General features: G+C 40.2%; 1 protein-coding gene across 10 annotated transcripts in view; it reads left to right on the top strand.

Moving 5' to 3' along the window:
* Window positions 1-26,573, top strand: part of CDC42BPA (CDC42 binding protein kinase alpha) — a 187,397-nt gene extending 160,824 nt beyond the window's left edge. For 7 of the 10 annotated variants that reach the window (XM_027696620.1, XM_027696619.1, XM_027696618.1 and 4 more), the window contains 8 exons: window positions 617-1,210; window positions 3,122-3,219; window positions 4,736-4,820; window positions 6,520-6,643; window positions 7,990-8,107; window positions 19,317-19,434; window positions 20,421-20,578; window positions 21,679-26,573. In XM_027696620.1, coding sequence (XP_027552421.1) covers window positions 617-1,210; window positions 3,122-3,219; window positions 4,736-4,820; window positions 6,520-6,643; window positions 7,990-8,107; window positions 19,317-19,434; window positions 20,421-20,578; window positions 21,679-21,810 — 1,427 coding nt within the window. In that variant the 3' untranslated portion in view covers window positions 21,811-26,573. Of the gene's footprint in view, window positions 1-616; window positions 1,211-3,121; window positions 3,220-4,735; window positions 4,821-6,519; window positions 6,644-7,989; window positions 8,108-12,091; window positions 13,972-14,219; window positions 14,406-19,316; window positions 19,435-20,420; window positions 20,579-21,678 lie in introns of those variants that run through there. The other 3 variants (XM_027696623.1, XM_027696622.1, XM_027696621.1) reach the window with 3 other exon arrangements.
* Window positions 26,574-26,627: the final 54 nt, after the last annotated feature.

Raw genomic sequence — 26,627 nt, 5'->3', positions numbered from 1 at the left:
AGGTCTTGAAGATCCCCAAGGACATTATTCTCATAGCGAAACATTTCCTTCATATATCCAGTAGGAACTGCCCTCATTTCAATTTGTGACTATTGTATTCTCATCTCCTGCTGTGCACCTCAGTAAGAATTGTGGCTTAATCCTGTCTGTAACCTCCTCCTTGGTACTGGAAATGAAAATTTATGTTCAGTATTGTAAGAAGTAATAACAGATACCCGAACTAATTCAGCAAACAGCATGTTTAATTATTGCATGCTCAACAATTATTCATGTGTCAGCTCTTTGAGGGTTTTCCTTTATTCAGTAGTTTTGTTGCTATAAACTGTTTTTGAAATGAGTGCTGAAATAATATAGTGGTTTTAGTGGCATCAGATCTGCTCCTCCTTCTTCTGGTGAGGAAAAGCCAAAGGTCTGTCCAGAATTGCCACATCTGGTATTATTAAAATACAAGTTTTGATTCTGTACTTTTTAATATTGCAGGAAAGCAGTAAAGGGAATTTCTTGGGTTTCTTTCATAATTTATCTTTGCAAATACATATATTATAATCAATTCACACTTCAACCTTATTTACTTGGATTTGTGGTTTTGGGGGGTTTTTCTTCATTTTTTTTTCAGAGATTATCCGTGTTGGTGACAATAAGAAGGTTCATCAGATTGAGCTTATACCAAGTGAACAGCTCATTGCAGTAATCTCAGGACGGAACCGTCACGTGCGGCTTTTCCCTATGGCTGCCCTGGATGGAAGGGAGACTGAGTTTTATAAGCTGGCAGAGACAAAAGGCTGTCAGTCAATAGTTTCTGGACACGTGCGCCACGGAGCTCTTACCTGCCTCTGTGTAGCTATGAAAAGACAGGTCCTCTGTTATGAACTAAATCAGAGTAAGACACGTCACAAAAAGATCAAGGAGATCCAGGTCCAGGGGAACGTCCAGTGGATGTCAATCTTCAGTGACCGCCTTTGTGTGGGCTACCAGTCAGGTTTCCTAAAATATCCCCTTCACGGAGAAGGCAGCCCATACAGTCTGCTCCATCCAGACGACCACACACTATCATTTATCTCACAGCAGCCAACTGATGCCATCTGTGCAGTCGAAATCTCAAATAAAGAATACCTGCTGTGTTTTAGCAGCGTCGGGGTTTACGTTGACTGCCAGGGCCGAAGATCGAGACAGCAAGAGTTGATGTGGCCCGCAACTCCATCTTCTTGCTGTAAGTTGCCACGTCTGTCAGTCTGTTTGCTGTTGTACATGGAAGTGGTCACTGCTTGTATTAATATCCACAGGAAGAGAAAGTCAAGGCTAATTACCTGACAGGGAAACGAATGCTCTCAGCTTCTGTCAGCATTTTTAATGTAGTCAGAGAGTTTAAACCTGATCTCATTTATGCTGGTTTTGACAACTCTGTCACTGACCGATCCTGCTGGAACACAAAGAGGAATCATGAGTCAGGATTTCTAACTCTGATGTCCAACTTCTAAACACGTCCTGGTATCTAAAACAGCCAAAAGCTTCAGGTTCTACAAAGGCCAATGTATTCCTTACCACCAATGCTGGACTATTGTTACTTAGTCTTGAAATGTCATTGTACTTTGGCTCAGCATTGTGGTTCCAACTTTGATGTTCAGAGTCATCAGGATCTGGTAGTCCAACTTGCTTTTCTTTAATGGTGTTTATTCCTACTTACTAGTTTGTTCTTTTCTTTCTTTAGTCTTTCATTCTCTCTTTCTCAGCAGTTTTTGTCAACACTCATCTCCTCTCTGCTTGTTTAAAAAAATTACTTTTTAAGTTTCCTTCCTCTGTCTCTCTCTTCCTTTCCAAAATACAATGCACAGCACACAGTGTAGAAAATACATTTCATAACCCTGAGGGAAAAATACTGTAATTTTTCAAGATTTCCATTTCTACCAACAACTGGAAAAGATTTATTTTTTCAATTCTGGGGCTTTATCTTTGTGACATTTTGAGGAAAAACAACTAATCTGCTATGTCTCTCTTCTTCTTTTTAGTGTCTTTCTGAATGCAGATTAGCCAAGTTTGCCCTCAGAGTGTCTGTGAATGAGCTCAGTCTTATGTTGATTTTCAGAATATAATCTGTCTTCTTACCTCGCTCTGGCAGCAGTCCAATCACACTGCAGAGGGGAGGAATGTGTCACCTTGTTTAAGTAAAGGCCCTTCTGAATGTGGAAGGAGCAACTTTTACAGGCTGTTTGTCACTTCTGGTTTTCAAGCAGTTTTAGGCAATTGATTATTACAGTGGGCTCAGAGAATGAATGAATCAAAATAGAAGATTTTGTGATAGATTGAAAAATGGGTATTTTTCACAGGTAGTTCATCTGTACTGGTCATTGATATTTGTGTTTTTCAATTGCCTTAAATGAAGTGACTTGATGTTATTCCAATTCAGAATGGAGGTATATTTTATAGCAAAAGCTGTTACATTTAAACACAAATTGAATGGTCTTGTTAGTCTTGGCAGACCATGTCAGTCTTTTTACCGACATGGGAGTACTGAATTCTCCTTTAGAAGTGGTCCCAGTGGAATAAATTTCATCCTGGGAAAATGTGCCAGATAAGTAGCACAAGAATTCTCTTTACAATCCAGAAAATAAGAAGAGAGAATTAAAGCTAGAAGGAAACATGAGTTTTATGACTGTGTCATGGTGCTTAGTTCCAATAGATGGTCGTTTAGTACATAGTCCAAAGACTAAGAGCTGAGTTCACTCAAATGGCAATTATTAAATAACGGTAATATATTTTCCTACCACATCATTTACAAAATATGAGCTCTTAAAAATAGGGCTTTTAGAGGGAAAAAAACTTTGAACCACATCAGTGTTTGGCAGAGTAAACTGTAATCTCTTATAATTCAGAAAGTAGTTGGGTTTTCGGCAAAGTTAAAAGGAAAATCACGGAGATTCCAAGTTTTTGGGTGGTGCTGGTTTGCCTTCAGAATAAATTTATTGGTCATGTTTGAGTTAAAACACATTTTTCAAAGATTGTTGTTGGATTGTGTAGTGTTGATTTTGGTTTTTTTAAATAAGTATGGTTAAACCATAAGGAATTATGTATTTTGGGCTGTGTCTAAAAGCACATGACACTGTACCTACTTGTTCCCTCTCAGGTTACAATGCACCATACCTCTCTGTGTACAGTGAAAACGCAATCGACATCTTCGACGTGAACTCCATGGAGTGGATTCAAACTATTCCTCTCAAAAAGGTAACTTGCCAAGACTCAACAATGCTTTGCTACAGTTGTACCCCTTTTTTAAGCACATTAGAAGCCATCATTAAAACTGCTTGTGTGAACATAATTGACCTAAAGGAAGAGCTACTGCTTTTTTGTTTGAAATAAAAGATACGTAATGTGTTTGCATGTGGTTTCACTGGTTTAGATGAATGTTCAATCTGGAGCATATGACTGTGTTAGATTTAATGATATTGTAGTAGGGAGAGCAGTTTCTTGGTATTAATTGCATATGGCTTCATTGGGACTGATTGCATCTATGTCATTGCCAGAAGATGGTGGATGTTAAAATATTTAAACAGGCCTTCAAAAATCTATCTCCTGCTGCTTGAGAACATTGTAGACAGACAGGGTTAGAACATTTTGTTTCAACCAGTACAAATACTAAAACTAGGATGATGTCAGGTTTGGATCTCTTATCAAAAGTTTCTGAAAACTGACACTTCTTTGGTATTTAGTAGGTGTTTGCTCAGCTGTATTTGGAGAGAAATAAGAAAAGTTTTTTTCCCATAGTTTAGACTAACTTCAGCTTTGTGCTATTGTCAACATCATTCCTTTACTGGCATTCCAGGGACATAGAATTACAGGACATTGCCCTTGTGGTCTTGTGTCAATTGTTCAGTCTCTCAGTATATCAGTTTCCCACGTGTCAGATGCAGACGGGGGTATTCTGGCAGTGCTGTAAGAATAAACAATGCAAAAGATCAAGGTGCTCGACTATTATCCATCTTAAGGAGAGAAGAAGAATCTGAAATTTAGGGGAAATTTCTTTCTGATGTCCAAACTTTGAGTTATTAAGCAGTTGGATCATTTTTTCCTACACAGTAAGAATGCAATTTAGTACTTGGATTAATATTTGGCTCAAGACTTCCCATTTAATGGATAAAGCTACTTTCATCAAACAAGAATTGCTACATCTAGGAGACTCAAAAATGGCTATTTATTATGAAGAGCTGGTTTCTAACACAGTTTGCAGACTCAAGAGTGTGAAATGCTTCTGTCATTTTTAGGTTGGAAATTACAAATACCAGTAGGTTTTAGCAGTCTGTATACACTCTTACCAAGTTGCAGAGCACAATTGTGACATGGTACTAAGGTAAAACAAAAGCTCAACTTATTGCTTTGCACATCTAATAGATGTGATATATGAAGTAGACTTCTAACAGAACTATTTATTTAAATGCTGGGAGGAATGGTGTTAAGCCTGTGTCCTAAAGTGGAATTTTAGCTAACCCTCTCTGTACTCATTTTCCCAAAAGAAGTTTAAAATCTGAAATTGTTTTAACTCTTCTCTGTGGCTGTAATGACTTGGAATTGCTACTTTTGAGAGCTGCCATATGTTACTGGAGATAGGAGACCCTGTCCCTGTTTGACTCTACAACAGTACTCCTTTTATAGCATTTATAATGCATTTTGGAGCTTTCAGAATAAGATGCACTAGAGGAATGTGAGTTATTACTATTAAAAAGACCGTTTTTCCTTGTTTCAGGTACGACCCTTGAATACAGAAGGATCACTAAACCTTTTAGGCCTGGAGACAGTTAGATTAATATATTTCAAAAACAAAATGGCAGGTAAGTAAAGAGAAAACAATTTTTATCATGCAAATTTTTGTTTAGAGTGTTTTTCTGTGCCTGGGACTGTGCATTGTAGAAAGTGATCTTTCAAACATATATCATTTTGTTAATTTGGGAAAAAGCCAAAGCTTCTAGATTCCACAATGATTTCAATGATGCCTACTACTCTGAATTTTTTTTCTTTTGAATTATCAGTTAAGACTTGAATGAAGACTGGAAGTAGAAAATAGGATGACTAGACACTCCCTCCAAATGTGGGATCACCTGCCAGAATGCTGTCTAAAAATGCCTGCACAATTAAAGACTTTAGTAGTGATCTTGGCAGTACTAGATTAAAATTAATACTAAACCTAAAAAAAAAAAATTTCCCAAGATTATAAAGTAATGTAATATTATGTATTCATAAGTTATTACTAGGGCTGTGTGCCACAGTTTTAGCTTCACTAATCTATTTTTATTATAAGTCTTTTTGACTTTTTTTCTTTTTAGAGCCCATTTCATAAGTGTACTCCTGAGGAATTTCCTTAAACTTTTGTTTAACCTCTTAGATGGAGCGGGGACATGCTCTGTTTTAACAACCAAAAGCTATAAACTTTTGTTAACAGCTTTCTGAAAATACTGGAAATAAACACTCTAGAAATATGTACTGCTGTTGGCAGTGTTTCAGTGTTACTGAAATTGCTAGCAAATTAGTACAAAAGCAATAACAGTGGTAGAGAGGAGCAATATACTACAGCTGTGTATAAAGAATTTTCAAGTCTAATAAAGACTGAACATTAAAAGTAGAGCAGAAGAGAAGGAAAACTGGAGAGCATAGGATCAGAAGTGAGGCTGATGGTTTTCTCCTGTGTGTTACCTAAACAGTGTATCTCTTTAGAAGTCTGCAGGTTTTTTTCCTGAAAATACTTATCTAGTAGATCTCACCCTTCAGGAAATCTCCAGTTGATCTGAAAGAAAGAAGAGTTTTCAGTTCCATACTGTTTTGGCAGTGAGCAGTAGGTGTTGGGTATGTTCAAGCTTACTAAGGGTAACTTTAGTCTCCATATATATATATATATATATTTATGGACTGAAGTTCATGTATATATATAGACTAAAGTATATAAAAGGCAGAGCAGTTGCAACATTCATTCAAAGTAACAATCCTACTATATGATTGTCACTGCTGTACTTTTCATGTCTTTATTAAAGATGCCTTGGCCAGATGTACACACGTGGAAAAAATCCCCCCTTTTCCCACAGTTGCACCAAAATACAGCACTGTTTAAACAATTCAAAAGGAGTAGTCTCTTTGGAGCAGGGAATGAATGAAAGAGAATCTTGCATTGAGTTTCCAGACAATTGGCAGAACAAGACTGTTTTAGTGATTTTTTTCAGTGAGAACTGCCAAGGAAAGTTTGAGACAGAGGACCGAGATCCTTTCCTACCCACCTAAGTGTTTTGTTTGAAAGAATGAATCAGTGCTGTTGTGAGAACACAAGTGTGGCAGCTTGTGTGTGAAGAAGGGTTAAGTCTATTGCTACATAACAGAGTAGCAGATAGTGGCCAAGAAAACCCATAAACCAAAGAACATTTGTTTGGATTTGATGGAAAGTGAGTGGTGTTCAACACTTAGTGAGGGCAGAGGAAGAAAATGTCTTCGAATTCAAATTCCATGCGTTGTCCCACCAGATCACCATATTTGTGTTGATTTCAGAGGGTGATGAACTCGTGGTCCCTGAGACATCAGATAACAGCCGGAAGCAAATGGTTCGAAACATCAACAACAAGCGCCGCTATTCCTTCAGAGTCCCAGAGGAGGAGAGGATGCAGCAGAGAAGGTCGGTATTCAACATGTACTTGTCTTCTGTACATGCCTGTAGGCGCTGAGGGTCAGTGACTGGTGCCAGTGTAGTACTTCATGCGTTGCTTTCTGGAATGCCCATTCAGATGTTTCTGTGTCTTTGCTACTGTGTTAATCCTCAGTGTTTAATTTGTGTTAATGCCAGTTTGGATATGGATATGCACTGGATGCACAAGTATTCATTAGTTCAGGTTAATTATGTGAAACAGCTGTAATTTGGAATGCATGTCTCCACATACTGTATATAGCTGCATAGCTGTGCACATACACTGTATATATAAAGATCTCTAATAAACACTTTGCAAAAGGAGATTGCATTGCTAACTATGCATATGGATTAATTACGTTCAGATTCTGGTTCCGCTTTTCTTTCTGAAGGCTCTTCTACTCTCAGCAGTACTCCAACACATCTGCTATTTTGATTTATAGATTTAACTACATAAACTCTCTATAAAGCTCACAAAACTCACCTCATCAGAGGACATAGGACTTCAGGATGTATTTCTAAAAGGAGTGTTGAATAGCTTACAAATACTTTCCTAAATGGCAACAAAAATAGGTCTGCACTACTTGCAGTGTTCGCAGAGGATGTTACTGACCATTTAGTATCACTCACTAAAAATGACCTGCTACTGTGCTAAGCCACACTCCAAGAACTGAGTATTTCAGTCTTCTAATTTTCAACATCTTCCACCAGTGGTTGGCTCCCAGCTTGTCTTTCTTTTTAACTCTAAGGAAGGTAACAGCAGTATGCAGTGGAGATAAAATTCTGTTTCTTGGCCTTGCCTTTTCTGAGTTGATTGAAGTTTGGTCTCTTAAAGTTTTATTTATTCTGAGTTCTGAAATGCATCCTTGCCATTTTGAAGAGCTTTTAATTCTGACCACAGACTGAGAAAGGTACTGCAGTATTATTTTAATTCTATTTTCATATTTAGTACTTCATTTTCATCTCCACTTTGTAACATATCACAAATGAGTTCTGCTTTTACTCATCTTACAGGGGCTTTTACTGCTCATAGTGGTTATATATTCTCTGAACGTTAGTAACTAGTGGGCATGGGCTCTTAGCTGGCAAACAGCATTGTTTTATTCTGGCTCCTTGCCCTCTCTTCAAGCTGGAAGCTTCTCCATGCCTGTGCTGGTAGCAGGGGTTTATCACTGTTAACATGGTTAAATAGAATCATAAAATCATAGAATCGTTTAGGGTGGAAAAGACTCGTTAATTTCCATTTGAAAGAAGCTGATAATCAAAGCTGTACATGTTTTATAAATGCCCATCTTTACCTAGAGCAAAATACCTGAGCAAAGTGTTTTTTCTTCCAGGGAGATGCTACGTGATCCAGAAATGAGAAATAAGTTAATTTCTAACCCAACTAATTTTAACCACATAGCACATATGGGTCCAGGAGATGGTATACAGATTCTCAAAGACCTTCCAATGGTAAGTACAAAAGTACATGTGAGAGTGACTGACTGCAACAGAGGCTGCAAATAAGTGAGAGAAAAACAATTACAATTTTAATGTATATTTAAAGTGTTAATGTATTTCATATCAGGAACAGTGTAACTGGGGAAATGGAGCTAAACATGTGTAATAAAATTTAACCAAGGAGGATGACACTTCAGCATTGAGGGGGGAGAGGAGGAGGAGTGCCTAATGCCCCTGGGGTTTTCAGACAAATTGGCCTCACAGTGTTGATAATTTTTATGACTGATATGAAGGGGCAAAGTTAAAAGGATTTGGGCCTGTGTTCTTTGTGGGCATGGAAAGAGAAATTCCTTTCTTCATGAACTGTAGTTCAATTCCTTTTTTCTCTTCCAGTCTTCAGTTCAAACTTAGTTTCTCTCTCTACAGCCTGTTTTCCTGTAGCAGTTTAATAGTGTGTAGTGCCCAAATTTCTTTCCATGCCAGATATGCTGTCTTCATGTTCTCTCCAGATTAACTAGTCTCAGTGAAACAGAGAAAAAGAAAATATGTAATAGCACACACACGTGTTCATTTACATAAAACCTTATATAGGAAACACTCACCTGGAAGTTAATGAAATTTTTGTTGAGCTGAAGACCAATTAACATTTTGTTCGTAAGAGAGTGTCATACTGCTTGCTTCAAACCACCTTGAGCATCTTGTTTGTGTGTTCTGTGTTGTTCTCTAAACTCATCCGCAGTGACACAGATGTGATTCGGAAGATGCTAATTAGCACTGTAAAAAAGATGGGGTGATATCAAACAGATGATATGAGTACTAGCTTAAGACTTAGGCATTAGTACAGAACTGCTGTCTAAAACAATCATCATTACTGCTTGGAGTTTGTGCAGAAAGCAGGGAGTAGGTGCTGAATTTGGGATATTCTGATGCTGAAAAGCCCAAAGGAAACAATTAAGACTGGGAAATACAGTGTGCCATGCAGTTACACCAGTTTAGAAGTTTAGGAGCATAATCTCTAGCCTTTTGACACTGATTGTACCTCACTTTTGCAGCAAATGGTACTTTTATATTACACTTGACTGTAAAGTCAGCACACTGACTTACTTTAAATCTTGTATTAGGTACACTGAGAAACCTCTCAATAACAAATATATTCAGTGTAATGAGCAAAAAACCAATATTGTATCTGTGTTTATAAATGAATAGATAATGAAGGAACTGCTTCTAGAAAACACATGGCAAATCTGAGGGAAGTTGGCAGGTAGTGTTTATCTCACCTGGATACAAGATTGCATATGTCTAATGTTAGACAAAGAATGGTAATTTACTTCAGGGCAGAATGTAGATCAGAACCTTTCTTCATTTCTCCATTTCTGGTGGGTTGTTTAAAATGTTTGTGACTTTTCTCAAACAGAGAAAATAATCTGCTACCTCTAAAGGTAGGGCAAAAGACATCCTGTGTCACACCATCAGTAGTTGAAAGTTCATGGGAATCAAAAGCTGCAAGGACTCTTAACCAAGCCCCAGATCTGACAAGTGTAAAACGAGGAATGATTTTATCTATAGAAGACGATTTTCTGTATTTAGATGGATTAATTTTTCTTCAGCTATGTCATCTCTAAATGGCTTTTAGCTTTGAATTCATTCTGATTCCTCCAGCCTTATATTAGATCAAAGGTCATATTTTAAGCCACATTTTAAGAACTTTTACTTTGCTATTACCAATCAATGTGTTGTTTTGAAAGAAATTCATGAGTCATTTTCCACACTTAAAAGTGATGAGAGGACATTAGAAAATGTGTACAATATACAATTGATTCCTGCACTTGTTCCACTGCTGCAGCTTCTTTTTTTGAAGTTTCTATTGTAGCCTCCTTTTTGCAAGTAGGTACCAGTCTTAATGCTGGGAGATGTCACTGCAGATAAAGCGAATTTCTTGTGTATTTTTCTGGCAGCTCCTTGCAATGTCATATTGTATTTGCATTCCTAACTTAATGGGTACAGAACTGCGTCAGGCACGGGACTTGAAAGCATGTGAATTTGAAAGTGCAACTTGAAATTAGGAAATAAATGGTCTGTCAGGGGCTGCTTAAGTCTAGGCAGATTTGTCTTTTCCAGCAGCTTCCTGTAAGGTATTTACCTGGACTGAGCGTTCATTTAGTCTGTTCCAGACTACATACTTGACTTCTCAGGCACAAAAATAGAAGAAAAGAAGTTATGTGTGCATGTGAGGTTATGTATCGAGTCTAATGTTTTTTTGGAAAGACAAATTTAGAATGAGAAGAGGGGATGGAAACAGAGGATGTTTCCTGGAGAATCACTACACAAGGTAAAGAATACTCATTGAACCCTGCGTACAGTTTGTCTGTATGGTGGTTCCTTTACTAGGACATGGAATTATTTCCCTACTTTCATACCTTATTCCAAAAAGCTCAAAAGCGGGTTTTTTTTGTGTGCTGTTAAGTATGTGTCCTGATTTTGCATCTGGACATCTTCTTTCTATTTTGAAATAGATTAGTATGTTTCAGAAGAGAAAGTATTTGTTTTTAATGAACTGTGGGAGAGATTTCAGAATTTTACTTTGAGAATGCCTAGTTTTGTTTATGGAAGCAGATGGTAAAATACATTTTTCCATTTGAAGAGAGCTACAGCTAGGGGGAGCAAGTAGTGCAAGGCTGAGAGTCTTCTCACATTCTCTTTGTCGAGCTATTTTAGTGATACAGCTTCTTTTTTTTTAAGGGATACTGGAATGCAGAAAGTGTATGAAAGAATGGAGTGGGCCTTTTGATTTGGAGTTTCTTCTCACTTACTTGATTGCTTTCAAATTTGGCTGGAGCATGAGCTCCAACATGCTCTTTCACTGAAGTCAGTATAGTGCTGTGTGGCAGAAGGGTCCTTAGTAATAAATAGGTTTTAATAGAGAATAAATACTGTAATCTCTGTGTTGAATGAAATTGTCACAAACTAAATAGCCAGCTCAGACCAGCTTTTATCTAGCATCCATGGATGAACTTTGTAAAGCAAATGACAATTTTTATATATATGCATGTATTTATATTTATTCATTAGTATATACATATTCAGCTCATATATGCAATGTGAATCCAATCAAAACTTATCTCCACAGTCCCACTAACATGCCTCTGCTGCCTTTTTCAGGGGAAATGCCAAAAGTTGAACGAAGCACAGAATTAGAACTGGTGGCAGTGGTCCGTGGTGGGTGGGCTGTGCTGTGTCAGTGGGCAGGAGAGGACATGCACTTGTGCTGCCCTAACCCGTGGTGTAACTGCCTGGTGGATGCAGAGCCAACAGGAGCCTGCTTGCCCTCTGCCCACCGCTGTTCTTAACGATGTCTTTTAAAAGACCAACTTTAAAGAGTTTAATTTGTATTGTAACCGTACAAAATAAATGGAATAAAAGGAATTTTTTAAACTCTTTAGGGCTATTTGGTATGTTGTATCAGGTGCCTACATATGTGCAATGTATCTGCCACTGTGTGTTTGCCCTTGCTGATGCAGCCACAGGGGGAAAGGTGCTTTCTCTGTGCATTGTTTCCGAGGTCTTGCTATGCACCAGACACGATGATGTGTTTATGGGAAATTGCAGTCTGTTAGCCTAGTCCCACGTTGTTCTCTCCATGAGCAGACACCCTTGACTTCAGTATAGCCCTGTGTTTGGGCAGAACCATGCCCAAGGCTTAGAGAGAGAGATATCAGATTTTAAGAGAGAAAATATTAGGGGTTTTCAGGACATTGTAAATTTGCATCCTTCCTTTTTTTTCATGGTGAACACTTACAGTCTGGCTTTGACACGCAACTTTGTGGGCTGCAACACAACAGAAACCAGAAGTTGTTGTTTGCTATTAGCAGAGCAGTAATCAGTACATATTTGTATTTTATTGATGTGGATCTGGGTCATTGTCTTGTTTGTACAATTTAGAATGGTTCCTGTTAGTATATCCCCAAACTTATTTGTTTACATGTTTTTCTTCCCTAGCAGCCTGTCACCAATTAACTGGCCGTACAGTCTGGCCTCCCTTCTGCCCTCTTGTCCCTTGAAGCCACTTTATCGTGGATGCTCCTTTGTAGTGAAGATCTGAAATCTGGAACTGCACTTACTGCAGCACAGACCACCTCTCTGTGTACATCAGATGTACAGGATTGATTTTGCTTTCATATTCTGCATGCCTAAGTATTTTTATATACAAAAGCTGGTCTTGACTGCCGTTATATTTGAACATTATGCTTCAGTTTGACCTCATTATACATGAGCCATTCTACTTCCATTCTAGATGATGTGTGAAGCTTTGCTTGTTTCAATTGAGAAACTTTTAGAGTAAATGAATACTTATCTATATTTGGTATTCTTTAAAGAAAGTGGGAACCCCATGCATGCATCTAATGGTGGAGTCCATGGAGAAAGTTCCATGGAGGATCATTTTTAAAATGCTGCCATATCGTGGCTTTCTCACATTCATGAATGCTGGCTAAATATTTTCATGGTCTGCAGCTGGCCTACCCTCTGCTTTTTAGCTTGTGATTTTAGACACTGCCATATCTCCCTTATTGGCTTTTAGGAATGTAGCTGGCTTTGCTGCCAGTTCTCTGTTGTGAGCAGATAACTCGGCAAAGTCTGCTGTCCTGGACCATTTTGGAATGGTGGCTTCTTGTACTGATATTTAGATGCTGCTAAAGTCACTAATAACAATTTAATGTATATTATGTCTTATATGCCATAATGTGGTAATTGATGTTTTGGTTAACAGGCAAAGCCTCATAATAACCATGTGTTTTAAAAAAAAAAAAAAGGTTGGATTTTACCAGCTGAAATGAAGAGAACAGTAACAATAATGTTTGATATAATATGTATTGGGATGTGACTTAATGTTCTTCCAGACTTTAATACGTTCCACATACAAAAAGTAGTGCCTTAGGTTTAGTGAAGGGGTAAGCTATATTTTTACCATATTTTATATTTTAAGTCCTAACATTTCTAACATTAGTCAGAAATGTTTGTTTTAGGGTGATGAAATCAGTTGGATGAGGGGAAGAGGAACTTAAAAGTTAGAAATTAGAAAAGGTGTTGTGATTTGGTGGTGTCCATGGGCAAACCACCCCAGTGCAGGCTGACCTGCTGAGCATGTACAGGTGGCACAGGGAGGGAGACCGAGCCTTGAAATGCTCTTGGTTAAATCTGGATTTAGGTGACTTTAAATTATAAGAGCGCTTGTGTCAGCACATTCCATAGAGATGAATTAGAAATAATTTCTGTTTAATTTCCAGGGTTATTTCTCCCCTCTCCTTCTTTATGTCACACTTGGGGAGCACATTGCTCAGTTGACCTTTTAACAACATCTGAATTTCCCAATACTTTGGCACCTTTATGTGCTAGGGGCCTGATCCTCTGCAGCACAGAGATGGCAGTGCAAAGTCCCCTCATCGCTAAAGCACTGTCAGGAGTGTGCAGAAGGACGTGGGCCTGGTGGTGTCTGTCTGCAGCAGAGTGAATTGTCCCAGTTGTCTGACACTAACCAGTTCACCTTCCCACACGACCTGTGTCCCTGCCCTGTCAAAACACTGTTCCCTCCTGTTGGAAATACTCTGTGTTTGTTGTACGGGTGATATTTTTAATGGAATCGCTAAAATGCATGAATAACAGAAGGAAATCTCTTACAATCTCTTAACTGCTGTGTATTTTCATCTTTTCTTCTCCCCACACCACCTCACCTGTGTTCACCTTCCTTTGTTTGTGTTATGTCTATTTTAGATTGTAAGCTCCTCAAGGCAGGGAACTGATGCTTCTCAACTGTCTGTAAAGCACCTTTTACAACTGTGGTGCTCTTTGAAATATCAAAAAATAATAAATATTAGAATCTATTCCCAATGAGTTAAAAGTTTTATTTGTTTTTAATGTTTTAGCAACAGCAGGGGCAGCAGGCCCATATGACTCCATGTCAGGAAGGTGCTTAGGGGACTGGGGGTGACAACGAAAGAACCTGTGTGTTGACGGCGAGCAGGGTTCTGTCTGCTGTCCCCCAGTGTTTGACTGCTCCTGTGGACTGCTGTTGCCAGTGTAACCTGTACAACCATCCTTCATTGCTTTCTCTCTCTGTTGTCTTTGATAGCAGCGTTCCCCTTATCAATTCCCTCATCACCACTCCCGTCTGATCTCCTCTCCGAGCAACTTTGAGCACATCTACCACATGACCGTTAATTCAGCTGAAAAATTCCTCTCTTACGATTCCATAAACCCTGCATTTTCCCCGCCTCCACGCTCTGTCCTCGGTACTCCAGACTTTATGACTCTGAGGGTATGAACGGCCGAGTCAGGTGTTCACTCTACTAACACTGTGTGGTTTTCCTTTTGCCTGGCTATTAACATGGGAGAAAACCCCTTGTAAGCTGTTCCTTCACCCCTTAACTTTCTTTTGTCCCAGACAATTTACTTTCTGCAATCAGCTGTGGTCTTCCCACAGCTCTGACATGCCAAGAAAAAAATATTTCATGGCTTTAGAAGAAAGAAAAGTGTATAACAACTGGGCTGAACCTTTTGCTATGAAAATACCATTTTTAATCACCAGGAAGGATGTTGGCATTTTGAAATGATAAGTTCTCTGTTCCACATTGTTCATCCTCCAGCAGTCAGTAGCAGGATGCTGCATACCAGGTTGAATTAGGTAAAGGTTCTGGATCTGTCTTTGTTGGACCAAACTTTCAGACTGATTGTTTACGATTAATTCATGTGGGATACAAGAATTTTTACACAGTACTGTACGCAGATTGAGAGAGACAGACAGGTCATGCCTCAGACAGTTTCTAGGTTAAAGTAAATAAGTGAAATTAGAACATGTACAAACAAGATAAAAATTAAAGATGATGGCAACTCGCTGATGTAGATCCTCTAAATCCTGGTAGTTTTAGGCAGCAGCTGAGGTAGGATACTGTTCTGTAGATATCCTTCCAGTTGGAATGGAAACTGGAGGGGTGGAAGTGGTCTTTTCTTTTTTCTTACATTATGCATCCTGGTGTGACAGCATGGGGGTCACTACATCCTATAGAAATACAAACCAAACTTAAACAGGCACACAAGTACCTGCTGTGCATCATAATTGTGTACTGTGCTGTGGCCTGCAGTTCTGCTTGGGACAGATTCACAGATAAATCAGGAATAATCTGTGAGGTAGATGTATGTGATGGTGGTTGGTTGCTCAGGGCTTGTGTGGGTTTGAGCCGTGTCCATTGCTGTAATGGAAACATGGCTCCTGGCTTCTGTGGCCTTTGGACATCCCTCAGACATGCATGGCAAACCTTCACTGCCAGGCTGCTTTGAGTGCCTTTGGGCTGCTGTGCTAGATCCCTGTTGCTGGGAAGGTTTTGGAAACATACCTGCATACAACACTAGGTAGAATTTTAAAGTGCAGGAGGAAAATAAGTCTCTTCCATATGGCTCCAAAACCAGTTGGCACAGTGAAGCTTTGACTGGTTAAGTGCATGGTCATGTGTCACTGCTGTGAGGGCCCAGTTGTCACAACCATCAATATTCAGAAATGATGTTGCAGCGTTTTAGAAAACATACTCTGTGAGGACAGGTCTGCATCCATCCTGGTTCTTCTGGTAGGAGGAGAGGTGCAGATACACAAGAGGATGCTCTGTTGAAATGCAAACCAAAAAATATTGTTAAGCTGAATTGAGAGCTGTTTCTCTCCTAGAGGGTCATTATAGGGTCACTGAAGCTGTATTTCAGTTCTGGTTTTAACAGGATTTTTTTAATCCAACTGTACTATAAAATTTTCTGTGTTTAATATGCAGTGATGTATCACCGGACTGTGACCCTCCCTCTACCTTTCCTTTCTCATGTGAGTAGTCCCCCTGAGATCAGTAAGGAATGATCCCTCATGTTTCAGATGGTAACTCTCAATTTTTCCTTTAGGAGCATCCTTCATCCTAATGTTACAGCCTACTAGCATAATTTGGAGGGAAAAAAGTGAAGTGGGCAACCCAGAGTGTCAAGGTCCTGTCCCTGTTAGCTCTGTACAGCACTAGAGGTTTAGTCTTGTACGAAGAGAAGCATTTGTCTGCTTTGTGGCTTGAGGGTAGAGATGCCATAAGCTGTATGGAAAGCAAGGCTGTGAGTTTTGATTCATGTCTCCCTTTGTGTTTGGAGATTTTAGCGTAAGAATGATACCATGGTCCTAGGTACAGATGGGATATTGGAACCAGAATAGTGTGGAATCCACAGGGGAGATGAAAAATGACCTGTTAAGGTAGGCTTTTAGATTCTGTCGTGTTATTTCATGGAAGAATTAAAAACTGAGGTTTATAATGTAATGAACAGAACACTACTTTAAAACAAAAAGAAACCCCAAAACAACAAGCAGCACGATGGACAGAGGAACAGAGGCACGGAAGTTCCTGTCAGTGTTGTTCCTGTTCAGTCAGACCCTATAGGAGCATCCTCACCCCACTGCCAGGGAAGGCAGCTGGAGAGCAGCTGGTGTGGGAGAAGGAGCAGAGGCTGCATAACACTGCAGAGCTGTGAGCGTAGCAGCGACTGCCCCATCACAACCCACAGCTCCATTCTCCGACTGGAATGGAAGGCACTGAACTGATATGGGCCTTTCACCCTATTTTACAGTCACTCACTTTGCTCGGCAGCAGCTTCTCTGCTGCTGCTTTTTTTCCCCCTCTTCTCTCAGCTTTCTCTGTTTGGTTCAGCACTGGGGATGGATTTTCCTGCTAGGATTTGAATTTTTGCTCTAAATGAGGGGTTTTTGTCTCTCTAAGTAAAGCAAGCTCAGGTTTCCTTTTGTTTTCTGTGTTTTTAACTTGCTGCATTGTGCTGCTTTATAACTACTGCTAATAACCGCCATTTATTTTCCTTTGAATCCCCTTTCTGCATCACGTGCATATCACTTCCAGGAGGTTTGGTCCAAAATGCCAGCATCTCTGGCATGTGCTTATTTTATTTTTGGAACAAAGACCAATGAAAGATTTGCTTTGTGGAGAAACTTTCTACGAGGAATTACATGGACGTTGCAAACTGGGGTCATGAAAAATAATCGCCACTAGAATATGCTATTAAAACAAATTAGTCTCTCTCATAGACCCACCCATTCCCTCCTTCCCTGATGTCTGTGTGTTGTCTGCTCAGTCACTGTGAAGGAGGTTAATCACCTTATCACTAAACAGAATCGTTCTCTTTGCAAAACGAGCCATTGTAGGTTTATACAAGTACAAAAGTCCAGCCTTGCAACCCCAGTGTACTAACCCTAGTGCACATGTTCGCATGGTGCTGCACTTGGCTTTCCTTTCTTTCTCAAAACACAGCAGTAACTTATTCCTTAGCCCATCAGTTCCTTTGGTTATCGTCAGGGGAGCGAGCCTCCATGGTTTAGGTACAGCCAGGATGCTTTTGCTCTGTATCTCACATTGTTTATTGCATGGTGAAGGACACAGGAGCAGAAAACTCAGTGTTTTTGCTACTAAGCAGGTTGGTTTTTCACATTTAAAAACAAAAAAAGAAGGGGGGAAGGTAAGTGAGAGACAGCAATATAACTACAAAAATTATTTAAGAGACTTTTTTAAGTCTTTAGATATAAATCCTTACAGTGCAGCAATGGATGAGGGGAGAATTAAACAGGGCTTTTTCATTGGTAAGGTATCTGATTCTCTTTTGCTGGTGTTGGAGAGAGATCTGGGAACAGAAGGAGAGATTTTAATTCTTACTTGTTGCATGTTAAAAATCAGCCATTTCTGGCCCACTGGGAGAATGAGAATCCAAGATAACTGTAAGATCAAAGGGGTCTGTTAGAGCAATTACTATAAGGATCATTGTAAGACTGGATTTGGCAGCAGGTTGGTAATAATTATGTGATAAAGATTGAACTGTGTAAAATCTGTTCCTTACAAAGCTTCTATTTAATTATCCATTTTAAAATACAGATAGGGACACGAGTAGTACCTAAGGGTCTCTGAGAATACTCTTGTGGGGGTGGAATCTTTGTTCTGATCTGAAATTTTCATAACACCCTAGTTTAAAAAAGCATTGCAATTGCAACTGTTGTTTTAAGTGTGGCTACTTCATCTTAGAGTGTGTGTGGGAAATGAATATAAATAGGAAGAAATGAACAGTTATTCCGGGGAGGCTGGTAAAGGGGAAATAAAGTCATGCTCAGAGCTACCTGCAGCTCTTTTCACATTGTCCATCTGTGAGGATTCCTGGAACCTAATTCTAGTTAATTGAAATGACTTAATAGTGCAGGTGATGCTAGGAGCAGGAAGAAGTCTCATATCTAGGTAGAGCTAAAATGATGCACAGACAAGTCACTCTGGGCTAAGAAGTCAGCTCATATACAGAGAGATGGGCTAAATAGTCTGATAAGTCTTCTCCCCTAAGGTCAACTGTAAGTTAACAGAAGCAGAATCTCCCAGAACTCAACTTCAAAGTACTCTTTTCTCTTCTCTTTAAGATCACGTATGTTTAAGGAACTACCATATCCAAGTAGGGAGATTATGGTTTATCTCTTTCCTCAGTAAAGGATGCTTCAGTCCAGTAACTTACTAATTTAGAAAATCACACTGGAACTCTCAGGAGGCAAAGCAGAAGCAATAATCAAAATGTAGACAAACAGTGGCATGTGCTCTGGTCCATCCTGTTTGAACAGGCTGAAAACAGAAGGCTGATTCTCACTTTGGCTGAACTGGTGTAGGTTTGGAGGGATGCTGTTAGCACCTTTGGAATTACATAAGTAATTGCTATACAGATCAATCCACTATCTGTAAGCATTAGGTATTAACCTGGTTATTGTATAAAGTTACACAATCATGACACAAATGATGGCATCAAAGAGATAAATTTTATTTTGTTTCCTTGGAAGCTTGTGTTCAGAAAGAAAGCATTATGCAATATAACTTGAATATATCTGTAGCAGCTTAATTAGGCTTGGAAACCATCCTTTCAAGGAAATTCTTGATTTATTAGACATATTCTTTCAGTTGTCTGCATATGTCCATGTAATTCAGCACTTCACTACTGCGTTGCGTGTGCTGCCAATCTCTGCACTAAACTGCAGAATATTATTTTGCAAATTTTGCTGACTTGCTGCCCAGATATTCAGCTCTGGTAAGGTTGGGGTTTTAATATGTTTTGGGGCCTGCCTTCATAGCATCCAAGGTTGGGCCGACATCAGTAAGTAAATGTGTCGTGTGTGTCTGCATTTCAGAATCTTCGGCCTCAGGAAAGCCGGACCGTGTTCAGTGGCTCTGTCAGTATCCCATCGATCACGAAATCCCGCACGGAACCGGGACGGTCGATGAGCGCGAGCAGCGGGTTAGCAGCACGTAAGCAAACAGAATTGTGTTGCTTTGGGGTCTGTGCACAAGTGTTTTAGGGAAAGGGCTACCTGCTTGCAGTTTGCTCCTATCCATGCTGGATAGAGATTTTCAGAAGTGATGGCTGACTGTTCCTGCTGAGGGCAAGCAGAGTGTTTTAATCTTGCTTTCAAAGGAGCACATGAATAAGCAGGTAGCATTTTTGAGAGTCCCAGATTAGTAATTTGTCAAGTTTTTAGAATTGACAGTAGAATTAAAATTACATTCTTAGCCTTGGGACTACTTTTCTCATGCTTAAGTGTTTTAAATCAGTGACAAGTTGTTCACAAGCTCTGTGGTTATCGACTTTGTTGCTGAACTCTGTAGAGCTCTTGATGCCTCTCTTGCTGCTACTACAAAGAGAAAGCAATAGAAAACCGGCTGCTGGAATAGAAGAGTTGCACTGGACTGGAAACACCTTTCTAGTGCTGCCATGCTGTCTTTGTGTGCCACAGTCAGCACAGTGACGTGGGCCAAGACCAGGCAAAGGGCTAAGTAATAGACCACGTGGAAATAGAGGCAAAGCTGGTGTCCCAACCTTTCTGTCTTTTCTCCCTTCCTGTGGCACACGCTGTGTTCACTGCACATTGCCAGCTGCTTGCAAGAAAGTGTGTTGTGTGTCGGCTGGTACAACCCACCTACACCCTGGAAAAGAGACCACTGAAACTAGGCTGTCACCACAGCCATTTCTACAACTGCCAGCTTTGTCAGGAACACACTGACTCTGTCTGTGCTGGGTAAAGTGTTCTAATGCTGACATGCCAAGGGAGGGACTAGAGAATCCATAGGAAAAACTGCAGCAGACAAGATAAAAGCCCACATAGCCTGCAAGCCATGAGCTGAACATCTTGGGACATGCTGGAGGAAAGCAGAACTAACCAGAGAAACACCTAAACAAATTTCTACTGTGTTAGGTGGGCCTCTGTGACACAGTTTGATTCCTCCATGTGTTTTAGGATCGTCTGCACAGAACGGGAGTGCTTTGCGCAGGGAATTCTCAGGAGGGAGCTATGGAGCAAAGCGTCAGCCTATGGCATCACCCTCAGACGGGTCCTTATCCTCTGGTGGCTTGGACCAAGGCAGCGATGCACCAACAAGGGACTATGAGCGAGAGGTGAGTGACAGGAGAAACTTTTAAGTGTGTTGATAAACATGAGGAAGTTAAATCCTCTCATGGGCTTTGGAGTCATTGACAATGAAGACATGGATTTCATGTATTTCAAGGTTTCCTGACAAAAGACTTTGGTCAAGCTGTGTCAACTCTTGTCCTAGCATTTACTATGCAGAAAAAGCACTTCCTACCTGGAGATACATGGGGAGTGAGGCTCTCGAGAATACTGGCTCAGTATAGTAACAGCCTGATAGTGACCTATCGCAGCTTGAAATGGTTATATTCCTTCTGCCCTTCTGCAAAGATTCATAAGCTATCTTAGAAACCATTTCACAGGAGATATTTTGTAGTCAGACCTCAACAAGGTAGTGTAGGAATTGTCATATAATTTCATTTAGAGCAAGAACTGGATTTAATAATTTCTATTCTGTGCAGTTGAGACTATTGTTATGATAGGACTGAAATCCTGCCCAGTGCTAAACTCAGTCCCTCCCAAGACTGTTTTACATGGAAGGGTCCAATCTGAAGTTGGCCAGCAAAACTTCCCCAACTGACCAAGGAATGCGAAAATTAGAGGTCACAGACTTTTTATGGTACTGAATTTATCCTGCCAGTTGAAGCTGAAAAGCAACTGTCAGCCCAAATTCAGCTACTGGAGTAACTTGATAGGATGCTTTTGATTGATATCCTGGGTGTGACATAGAAGAGTTAGCTGTGATGAGACTTGTACCACAAAGATTTCTCAGTTTAGTGCAAGAGCGTCTCAGATCATAATCAGTGAAAAGGCAGGAGCTGTTGTAACTGCACAGGCAACCTGAAGTTGCACACTCTGCTGACCAAGCAGCCCTTGGCAATACGCAGACTGCCAGAATCCCAGCAGTGCTGTGTACTTATACCTGCTGAAAGCAGAGTGATGGGCCACTTATTCTTGTGTCTCCCTGAACCAGGAAATTTTGAGAAGAAAAATCCCTCAGTATTTTTGGACTAAAGCAAAATCCGCAGAGGCCTATGAATCCAGTTACCTGTTGCTCAGACACCCTCAGTCACTCTCAAACTTGCTATCCTCTTACTTACTGGTGTTCTTGTGTGTCTTTGGACTGCAGGACTCTGACTCTCCAAGACACTCTACAGCATCAAACAGCTCCAACCTCAGCAGTCCTCCCAGCCCCATCTCTCCTCACAAGACCAAGAGTCTCTCCCTGGAGAGCTCTGACCACGTGAGTTGGGACTCATGAACTGCTTCAGCATTCAGATTTGACATCACATCAGCTTGCTGTCCCCATGGCTGTCCCCTTCACTTGCTCCAGTTCTCACCTTCTTCATCCTAACCCTCCCCATTCCCTGTCTGAAAGTGATCTGGGAGTGGGGTACAGAGGAAGGTAAAAGCTGGTCGTCTTCAGCACCGTGCGGCACTGCCTCACCCTCCCTTCCCCAGATTTGACAGCAGCAAATGAGCAAAGTTAGGGTGTTGGTAAATATCAGATGCTGTAGATTTGTATTAGTATTGGTTTCATTTTTGTGGTTACAGCTGCTTCATTTTTAAAGACATATTTATCCCACTCCCACTTCCCAAAAGGTAGCATAAGTAGACCAGACCAGTATCAATTAGAGAAAATTCAGAGGGATTTTGTTTTCATACAATAGCTCATTGTACTGTACAAAAGTAGCACAGAGACCCCTTCCCCTGCATGGGGAATGATCAGTATGTCAGAGGCACATAAAAGCTTTCAGCCACCACGTTTGAATGTCAATCTGATTGTCGCCAGCAAATCCTTATTGATTAAAATGATGCATATTTTACTACAGTACAGAGTTTAAATAAATACGCAGATGTTAGAGTAAAATACGTATGTATATATTCAAAGAAAAAAAAGCATTGTGTATGCAGCAGAAGATGGATGCTTATTTAAGAGAGCCTTTAATTTAAGATTTGTGTTGTCCCTGTTTTCATGCTCAGTAATATACAGACTCGGAGGCCTGGACTAAAACCTTCCGCAGGACAGAATTTCTGTTCGCGCAGCGCTCGCTGCACTGCCGGGAGAGGCCCCTGCAGCGCTTTCACAACTTTTCTTTACTTCTGGCCATAGCCTAACTGAAGCTGTAATTCCTACTCTCGTGCGAGTCCCCATCCTTTGCAAAAATGACAACAATTGGAAGCAACCCCCTGCCCCAACAGCCAAGGGCCCCGGTCAGCCCGGCGGCTGCCCTGGTTTCATGCGTTGTTCTAGCTGTGCAGCTGGAGCCTTGCAGCATGCTACAGGAGAGGTCCTTCAGGCAGCAAGGAAGTTCAATGCAGCAGGATTCAGCAGGAAAACTGTTTCCCTGGGTCAGCCTTTGAGCAGGTTTAACTCGGAAGAGAGCAATCTTCCACATCTCCTTGACCATCCCTAAACAGAAAACTGTTACTGTTGTTACCAAATACTAGACGCTAATACACATCAGCCAAACGAGTGCCCTTAGCCCAAAGCTGGTCCTGGCTGGCTTTGCTGTCACTGTAGCAACGAAGAACCTTGAAGACTGACCTCACACTGTTCACACTGTGGTAGTCGGAGATGCCTAGTGACCCAAAACTGCCACGCTGGCAAGGTTGGTTTTCCTCTCCCTCCCTACTTGTGCTGTGGGTTTGTGCAATTTGCCGTTGTTTCTATGTGCTCACCTGCTGTTTGGTTCCAAAAGCAGGGCAGGTTGGAGGGCAGAAAGTATTGCTGTGGAAGACAGAGCCCTCTGAAGTTGCAAAAATAAATAAAAAGCTGGAGCTGGTCACGCAGTCAACAGAATAAAATGAAAAACTGATGTACAAATGGATGGTAAGAGGAAGATTTCTCTTTAGTTAGCAGGACTGACGCGTTCTTCATTTGGGAGTGTGTTCAGAGAGCCTCTCTTCTCAGTAGTATTTGTTGCCGACTTTATACTATGACCATACTCAAACACGCAAGGGCTTTTTGTATTTAGAATACTGGTTTTTGTGGGTTTCGGAAACTTGTTATTGCTCTTATTAAGCCATTCCATATTCTTGCAGTCAGCAGTTATGTTTGGAGAGATGTTTGGAGTTTTCCAGTTTCTGTTTTCCCTAATAGAACTTATAGGTAAGTTCAAACCATGTACAGTAATTTCCAGGTATGATCTAAGTGTGATATAGGGAACAAGACACAGATCATCTAATCCATTTAATCATGCTGGGTCTCCTAGGTAAGATTTCTCTTCCACTCTGAATCAAGAGGTTTGTCCAAGTTTAAGCTCATTCAATGTTATTTTGGGACAGGAATTCAAGAAATTGTTGTAGAAACCATCATATCAAAAGCCTGTCTCTCTCCTTTTTGGGTATTTCAGAGTAGCAAGCTGGTTGTGTTGTTTGTTTTCACTTCTAAGCTACTACTTTTGCAAGCCTGGCATTTGAAATTAAAAGCTTTAGCAAACAGCTAAGCACTTGAAAGTAATTTTTCCCAGAAAAGTTTATGTATTTCTGAGGGACAGATAGGCAGGGCGTTATTGGCATTATTAAAATTCCACATCAGCTTCTTTTTAAAGGCTGCATATTGCTTCAAGTATAGCCACTGCTTTTTCCCCACAATTCCCTTGTTTTGGTGAAGCATGTCCACACTTTTCAAAGCCTTTGCAGACTAGTTTGTATTTACTGTATGTTGTATTTAAACAATAATCTTATTTTGATGTTGAGAGAAGGCATTTAAACAGCAGTCACTGAAGACAGAGCAGCCTGCGTGACAGTCCCCTGAGAGAGGGTCACAGGATCTTTTTTTGTGGATTTTTTTTTGCAGTTGTGCTAAAGCTCTATCTGAAAATGGAACCCAAAGAGCCACGACACAGCAAACAATTAAATCAAGTAAACCCCAGTGTTTACTCCATTACAGTGCCTGCAATCTATTGATATCAAAACCTGACATTTTCAGGCAGAGTGTAGGTCAGCTGTGTTACAACACTAAGCTCCAGAGGATGAGAGCTCCACAGGCCTACGCTGTTTGTACACTACAATTTCTAAGCCTTGGCAGTCTCCTTTAGGATTACTGTATTTAATGATTACTTTGGTACTGTACATTTTTATATGCATCTGTCCAAAAGAGAAACAGCAACTGTTCTCTCAGTTGAAAAGCAAATGACCACATCACTTATTAGAAAAGAGTAAAATTGTCCTAGGACTTACATAGTTTTATATATTTGGGGACCATTTGATTACAGACTCAATTTTAAACCACACTCATCTTCTTTTCGTTGGTATGCATACTGCAGCTGAGCTTTTTTTTAAATACTCATTGGGCTAGGAAAAGTAACTTGGTCATTTGAACTGTAGGACTCTTGACTGGTATCTCCGAGACAGTTGTCTCCTGAGGTTTGATGTTTGCTCCTTTGCACTGTAGCACTGCTTCAGCTTCACGGTTTGAGGGCTGCGTTTTGTTCAGGGAGCTTAAAATCTCCCACTGCTACAAGACTGTAGCTCTTGTTCTCTGTACACAGTATGTATCTAGATGATTTTTTTCCTTCTGGCTGAGACTGAAGGTGTTTGTTTGCATTTTTGACAGTGCTTAAAGAGATGGGTTGTTGGGTTTTCGCATTTTTTTTTCCTCTTTTGATGGCAACAAGGATCTGAACCCAGATTCAGGCAGCTACTAAGGATTCCAGGTTATAGAATGGAATAAGTTTGGTAAATAGTTTTCCCCTGCACGTGTGCACACACACAGATATGTGGCTTCCTTCCACATTTCATAAACCCAAAAGCAGGGTTATAGTACTCTCTTCTCTCTTGCCTTTGGCCTGTAGAAGACAACTGGTGGTTTGAAAAAAACATTCCTGAGGCTGTGGTGAAGTAGTTGCTTCTTTTCCCCTCCAGTAGTTGCTGTGGCTTGTTATGAATGTGCATTTTGCCCATTTAAATGAGTTTCAAAACTGAGTCAGGAATGTTCTCTCTTTGATTTGATTCTGATAAAATTACAAGCCAGGTGTGTTATTCTCAGGTATATGGCAGAGGGAAATTAAGGGTCTTGTCATACCAAAAAAGTCCAAAAATCATAGTTTATTTATAGAAATGAAGTTTAACTGCATCTAACGGGTTCATAGCATGTGTCAGCCTTTCAAAACAGAACAGTTGGATCATGAACACAGAAACAGATTCTGGCACCATGTTGTCTTGCATGGCCAGACCCTGAATGACAGGACAAACATGCTCTTGGGTGGAAAAAGGGTTTCTTTTCCATTTTATGAATACTGTTTAATTTTAAATGAATGCATTAAAGGTAAAACTTATTACAGTGCAAGTATCCACAGCTCCTGAGCCTCTTAGTCTGAGAATCAAAGTGGCACAGGGTAACTCCTGCTGTGGGTTCTTTTGTTAATACGAGTCAGTTCCATGGAGGGACTGGGACAACTTCCTGCACTAACACAGAATGCGCTCTTCTGTGCACTTTGTGTTCACACTTTATTTGATAAACACCCCTAGAAACCGCTCTGCTGCAGGCTTTCCTATCTGAATTCCAACTCTACTCTCTCATTCCAGCCGCAGCTCAATAAAACCTGTTTTGATTCTGCATTTAAAAAAGTCTCATCCACAGGGAAGAAATCCACAAACAAGCCAGTGTTGGTATTTCAGAGCAATTATACCTGCCTTTTTATGTATGACAGTTTCATATCATTTATTTTTAAAATATGTTTTTTAGGTTTTTCATTGTAATATTATTGTACAGTTTTGCATGGCATAGATGTAATCACTTTTTTGTTTTAGAGTATAAAAGCTGACAAGTGTGCGTGTGGGGGAAAGATTCTGCTTTTTGCCTCTTCTCACTCTTTTGTTTAATGCCCTCAATGTTGTAGGGGACATTGTAAGAGATTCTCTGCTACAGAACAATGATGTAGATTCTTTTGCACAGAAATATTTAAGGTGGAAAAGTCAACAATGTAAAAATGACTTACCACCAATATTTTATGTTGGTAACACACTTAATATTAACCTACTTTGATGTACTGCAATAAAACAGGGAACTGTTAGAAATGCAGATGTTTTGTCTTTTTTTCCTACCTCTCCACATTAAGCTTTGAGGAGGAA

The sequence above is a fragment of the Neopelma chrysocephalum genome, unplaced genomic scaffold (genome assembly GCF_003984885.1).
Source record: "Neopelma chrysocephalum unplaced genomic scaffold, ASM398488v2 Primary Assembly neopelma1_108, whole genome shotgun sequence".
NCBI classification, from domain to species: domain Eukaryota; kingdom Metazoa; phylum Chordata; class Aves; order Passeriformes; family Pipridae; genus Neopelma; species Neopelma chrysocephalum.
This window is presented reverse-complemented; position numbering and strand designations above follow the sequence as displayed.